Source organism: Chelmon rostratus, chromosome 15, assembly GCF_017976325.1.
Source record: "Chelmon rostratus isolate fCheRos1 chromosome 15, fCheRos1.pri, whole genome shotgun sequence".
Classification (NCBI taxonomy): domain Eukaryota; kingdom Metazoa; phylum Chordata; class Actinopteri; order Chaetodontiformes; family Chaetodontidae; genus Chelmon; species Chelmon rostratus.
The window spans coordinates 3,926,206-3,932,838 of record NC_055672.1 but is presented as its reverse complement, the minus strand read 5'-3'; the positions used below and the strand labels follow the sequence as shown (position 1 = coordinate 3,932,838).

The following is a 6,633-nucleotide window of genomic DNA, read 5'->3' as shown; positions in this document are numbered from 1 at the left end:
TGGATTTTCACATTTAATAATAGACAAAAATGTTCTGTCATTCTTTTATGTACATCAGTAATTACAAGTTCAGTAAGCTATTATCCTCAAGTTTTACACGTAGTTTCATCAGCTTCTAGTAATGCTTGTTCATCTTTACACTGCTGTCTTACATACAAAATATGCTATGTATTGCAGTCACATTTATAAAAGCCTGGAGAGGTTTGCAATAAATGATTTTTAAAACCATTCAACAAATGTCATTCACAATACTTTCTCATTATTTACAAAAAAACAGCGACCGCTAAATTATACATATTAACAAACTACTTCCTCAGTATATATAATGCCGCTATACAAAGAGAGACAGAAAGAAAGGAGGAGGGGGAATCCACATTTTACAGTGACCTTATTCTGATGCTTCAACCTGTGCATTAAAGCCTTTTCAACATGTTAATGCTGCCAGTGTTTGAGGAAACTCTACTTGTATGGTGAATATTAGATTTCCAGTAACTAATCACACTTTATAAATATGTATTTGCTGTACATTTCTATCAGTTAATACAGAGATCAATGAGCTGGAATAAGGCCACTGTAAAGCTAAAGTGTTACCCGATAAAGTTTGAGGCTTGGAAAGCGGGACGAGACGGAGGGAGTCGCTCATCTCTTTAAATCGAAACAAACCTGACAGGCATTTCACAGGTATGGTGGCACGATGGCAGACGGGGTTCCTACACATTTTCTCCCTGCGAGCTTCCCCTCAGATGCTTTGAGCAGCTCGGGGCCGCTTTGCACTCGGGCAGCTCAAAATGCCGCCGAGATGTAATCGTCCGGAAAATCTGAACTTTAGGACCCAAGAATCCTGGAACGCAGCACCAGCGCAGTGCGCACGGTGAAGTTCACGTTCACCGACAGGGCTGGGCTTCGGTGCGTTAGAGCGAGGGGACGAAGATTTAACCTCCAGCCTTCTCCGGACAGACAGGTTTGTATTGTGCTCTTAAGTTTTGATTTGCTGCTTCCATGAGGTCTCAGGTCTGAAGGCTGGGACTCTCCTCTCTACTGCAACTGACACCAGTGACTCAGGAAAAAGGTGCTTTTTTTTTTTTTTTTTACAGAAAAAATGTGTTTTTTAAAAACCATCCATCCCCACACAGGACTTTTCAGTGATGCTGTTCCAACAGGGCTGCAGGCGTCTGCACTGAGAGCTTTTCTCCACAACACGGCAAAGCAAGACAAAGGCTGCAGATCAGCTAAGATGATCCGAGGACTAAAGAGCAACCAATTTCTGTGGAAGAGCACGACTGCTAAACAAAGCCCCACTAACTCTGCGCAAAGCACTGCATTTACTACTGCTCCTTCACAATAAAAGCCTCCCACTGGTTTGCAGGTGGAAAACTCTTAATGTGAAGCAGCAGTTTGCATCAGCAGTAGCTTAAAGGGCCTCTGTGGAGTTTTTGACCACTAGCAGTGTTATAGATCATGTTTTTATGGTGTGTTGACACAGATTCCTGCCAAAGATTTCACACGATGTACAGGCGGCGGTGTTGTGCCAAGAAACGCAGCGATGTGCCAGCAAAGGCAGGGAAGAAGACGACTGCTGGCAAGTCAACACAGATTTAAACAAAAGCAGGATTTAAAATCTATTAAAAGACATTTGTGCTAATTATTCACGAGGAAGGAAATTGATTCAACACATCTGTTACACCTGCAGGTGATTAACAGTGAACTCCAGAGGCCGCCTTTAACACATCTGCACCACATGTTCGAACAGGAACGTAGGAGTAAAACAGCCAGTCGGAACGTGGCTAAGCCCTGAAAGCCCTAAAAACGCAGCTAAAGCGGACTAAACCGGGCCTAATCAATTAACCAACAGCGATTAATGTGGCTGATCAGGCTTCTTTACAGGATGTGCCGATATTGACATTATGAATCAGTTTACAGCATATTTCCTCATTTCATGTGTCATGTAATTACAACAGCCAATAACATTTGACGGTAGTTCAACCAACCAATGGGCACACATTCCAGTCAGGAATTTGAACTGGTCATACTGGAATTAATTGGACGAACAAATCTGGAATGAGGAGTCCGACTGTTCAGCCCCGTCACAGAGGTCTGATTTAGCCCAGGTGTGACAAATGCAAGAGGACAGAGGGAGACGTCAATCAAGCTCCATCTGCAGACGCCCACACGCCTGCAAAGACGTCTGATCAGCCAAAAATAAATCCTCCTGTGTGGGTGGAGCAGAGGGGAAATGTCTCAAATGACCTTTTTTCCTTTTGAATATTCCTAATCACGTTTGAAGCCTCGAGACTCTGCAGACCTGTGTAGGAACCCAGTGTGAAGCTGCTGACAACAGATCTGGGTCAAATAGCATTTACAGATAATAGAGTTTCAGCACTCTGCCAGTCTTGCAGTTCTAAATGGGTCAGACTGGCCACACAGGGCGACAAAATAAACAGTTTGTCAAAGAGGCGCTGAATGAATCAGATGGTAGAGGTAAAAAACAAACCTCTAAGATGAGTTCGTAGATGCTATCAGACCCAGGATCTGCTCGTCTCACCGGTCCGGTAAGGTTCTGGGCAGGCCGCAGACCTTAGATCTACAAATCCAGTGTCTTTCTCAATACGTCTCCAACAAGACAAACCAGCTCCTGCACGGTCTGACCTGTGACCTTTCAGGTACCGCGGCGTCCGTGTGAACCAGTGACCCGCCCTGTCACCCCGGGCCAGAGACGAACCAATGACAGCAGGCTGCTGGGACTCACAGAGCGCCCTCAGCGAGCTCCAGGTCACAGACTCGCCGTGGCTGCGCAGGTGGTTTTTCATTTTACATTCATTTACAAAAGAAAAATAAAAAAAAAGCCACAATCTTCATCCTTTGTGAAATTATTAACACAGTACATTTGAATCAGCTGCAGAACAGAATCATGTATGAAGAAATGCTTCGTGGGAAACAAAATAAAGTTTGCAGCTGAAGAACACCACGTTTGTACGTTTGGTGACTGAATATTGTCACTGGAGAATGAAATAAAGTGATTTTCATGAACAGGTAGTGTAAGCGTCGTGGAATCAGACATTTCACCCGCTGAAAATCAAACAGACGACATGCCGTCTGATCTCAGAGCTGCTGCTGATGCTGCAGTGTGCACGTCGCCCGTTTGATGATGGGTCACGTGACTTTGCAGGTCACATCTCGCCTCCATCCGCTCGGGGTCATAAATGAGTGTTATCTGTTGCTTTTGTTTCAAGCTGCTTGGAGGTGAGTGTTCACTAAACATGAGCGTCTCGGCAATGAAGCGCCGTCGGTTTAAACTATTTTTAAAAAAGATGTTTGTAAAAACCAGAAACTGAATTAGACTGAAGTCCGTGGAAGTGGAACCATTTCTGCCCGAGGCTGAAGAACATTTGTTGCCTAAATTTCCCTTCGATCATCAGCCCTTTCCCCATAATTGAATAGCACCTCCATATGTTTAGTAGTGTAGACAAACATAAAGTCAAAAAAGCTTCTGCAAACCTGAGAAGAAGCAGAGACGACGAAGCTCCTCGCTCTGCTTTCAGATGGACTCAAACAGTGTTGGATTTAAAGTTTTATGCAGCTCACATGGAGGCTTTTCGTGAAGTTTGTAATCAGTCGCACAAACCCGCCGACCGGCATATTTTGTCACGTTCAGCCGATGACTGACGGTCATTTTGCACCGCCGAGCCTCTGCAGAAGCGACAGAATGAACATCAAAACCTAAAGCGGGCGCGATGGCTGAAAACGGTCGCCGCAGCAGAGAGTAAAAGCAGAATGCTTGGATTCCTCAGTGCGAGTACGAACAGAGCTGACTCCTTAATGGCGTGACGCTCGCTGGGGTCAGTGAGTGGAGTTGTGAGCACATCCAGCTCTCTATAATTACAGAATGTCAACTTTGTTCATGCTTTCTGCTCTGACCTTTTCCCAGTGCTAAAAGTGTGCCCTTTAACCAGACACTGAGCAGTTCTAGAGCGCTGACCACATGTGAGAGCCTGGAACTAAATACGACGCCTTCTTTAGGGCAAAATGTGAGTTATTAAATTGTTCTATTACTGTATCGCTCAGGGGGCGGGGAAGTTAATCACTCTGAGAGGCGTGTGTGTGTGCGAGCGCCTCGGCCTTCAGTCGAAGAGCTGCAGGTGTTTGCAACGTATGCTCTGCAAAGACGACCAACGTGGACTAAGCCTGCTCTGATATTCAGACTGAAGAAGAAAAGAAACAAAGATCTGCCACCCTGATGGCCTCGGGGTGGCAATCGAGCAGCCAGAGTTTTCTTTCTTTTCTAGTGTCTTCTGTTTGCCTTGTGTTTTTCATTCTGCGGTTTCCCTCATTTTCCCCCGGTCGACAAAAAGAAGCAATGTTTCTTTTAAAAATGGCCCGGCGATTTCAGATAAGGACAGTGGAGAGAGCAGGTAGAGCAGATATAAAAGGAAGGAGAAATAAAGGATCGGCTTAGAGCAAACCTCGCGCACGGAGCACAAAAGCGGAGTAAGCCCAAGAGACCAGGCAACAAGATAATTTCAAGAGGCAATTTTAAGAAAAAGCAATGAATGGGTTTTTTTTCGTCTTTTTTTCAAATCAATACTCAAAGTCTTCCGTGAGATGCAGTCAATTCAAAAGTCCCATTTGACAAAAGGTTCAAATAAGGGAAGAGACGCGGACTCTTGCATTGCGGCTGCTCGTGTGTGCTTCATGTTCGGAGCCGTCGGCCCGGTACCGTTTAAATGTTAGCGCCTCCGCTGTGGTATCAATACGAGCACGGACGTCACAGCTGCCGGGGCTAACAGAGCAGCTGTAGATAGCTCGGGGACACGGAACAATCACCATCGAACGCCGGGGGGTTTACATTTGGGGACGAGCGGCAATTAGAGGCCATGGATTTCTGAGGCAACGATCACAGAGGATGCTGCTCCCCTCACACACATCAGCCTAATCACTTCAGTCGATCGGAGTCAGGCGATCTATAGGAAGCCTGTTTCACATGAGCTCGAGGCGCAGCCCTGCCAAAGGGACAATCGTTAAGCACTGGAGGGTTTTCTCGCCACCAGCTGCTCTGCTGTGGGTGTGAGCAGCCGCTGGCTTTCACTGCGACTGGAGGAGTAATTAGCTGGAAAAGTTTCAACCGGCGCTGGCTTACGGTCCGGCCAGCCAGCGTGGATGGGATGTCGCCGTGGTCACGCAGCCAGAGAGGCTGGGAAGGCGTTCGGCTCGGCGGCCAGATGGCCACCGAGACAGGGGGGAGACGGGCGGAGACGACGCTCCAGACCGGCGACAGAGAAGACGGCGGCAGAGGACAGCCGATTAGAAATGTCACAGACTCTTTCGATGGGCTTCGGCTGCACGGCCAGCCCCCTACAGCGGATCCTCATTAAAGGAAGACTGAACATGCTGTTAGCTTGCTCCGAGGCTGGACCGTAAAGGACTCCGGCGACTCCGGCCCTCAGCGCTGAGCTGCGAACACGACAGCAGGCGACAAAGGGCTACAAATGAGTACAAGGGCCCGGAAAGTTGGTTCTTGGAAGTGTGTGTTTTTTTTGTGTGTGTGTGTTTTTTGTGTGTGTGTGCACGCGCAGCTGAACATGTCCAGTTTGTTCCTGCCTTCAAAATAAAACAATACAAAACAAAGAACAACAATAACTTAAGGAAAACGAGGATATAGGGGGTTGCAAAGTCTCTGGATTTTTCAAAAACTACGAGACGAGGATCTCTTCTAGCAGCAAGCCGTGGCCGCCTCGACTCTAACGAGGCGGTGTCGACAAATGTAAAATGTTTTTTGAGGGGAAAGGGTGAAGTCAGCACCCGCTCTGTCCCTCCCTCCCTCCCTCGCTCCCCCCCCTTGAGTCCAGTTTCTGTCCGTCAGTTCGTGGGGACCCACAGTTCCCGTAGGAGGAGAGGGAGGGGAAGCTCCAGACCGCCGGACGACTCGGCCCCCGCGCCGAAATGTTCCAGTTCTGCGTCCCAGCATGCACCTCTCCCTGCCAGAGCGGAGCTGGCGGAAGTCTGTGAAGGAGGGGGCCGAGGCGGGGGTTGATGGGAGAGAACCGGGTGGTCGGGTGGTGGGGTGGTAGAGGGGGACGGGGGGCGTGGTCAGATACAGGTGGATGGCTGTGCGGTGGGCTGCTGTTTGCGGTTCCTCAGGCCTCCGGACTTCTCCTTGTAGCCCACGCACATCTGCTGAGAGACGTCCACCAGCGCACTGGCCACTGCCAGACCTGCGCACGCGCACGCACGCGCACGCACACACACACACACAGACACACACACGCACACGCACACGCACACACACACACACACACACACACACACACACACACACACACACAGTTAGGTGAATATTATACAGAGATGCTGTTCATTGAGCACAACAGCTAAAACTCCTTCATGACGGTTAGGACGATCATTTCTCATTGAAACTGGTTCAGAGAGGTGTCATTCAGCTGCGTGGTCACTCGAAGGATGTAGTTTGGGGTGCTGTTGAACAGGAAGGTGCTGATGTTGACATACAGGTGGTGAGGTGGACAAAATAACAGAAACACCACCAGTTTTCAATGAAAAATGAACACGATAACCTTCACGAAGGTCAGATTCACAGCAGGACTGTTAGCTTTAGCTCGGCTGCAGCTGTGTGTACACTAG

General features: G+C 48.2%; 1 protein-coding gene across 1 annotated transcript in view; it reads right to left on the bottom strand.

Annotated features, from left to right (window-relative positions):
- Positions 1-6,633, bottom strand: part of atrn (attractin) — a 131,226-nt gene continuing 124,593 nt past the window's right edge. The window contains 1 exon segment of the mRNA XM_041953271.1: positions 1-6,209. Within this exon segment, the coding sequence (XP_041809205.1) occupies positions 6,085-6,209 (125 nt within the window). The 3' untranslated portion in view covers positions 1-6,084.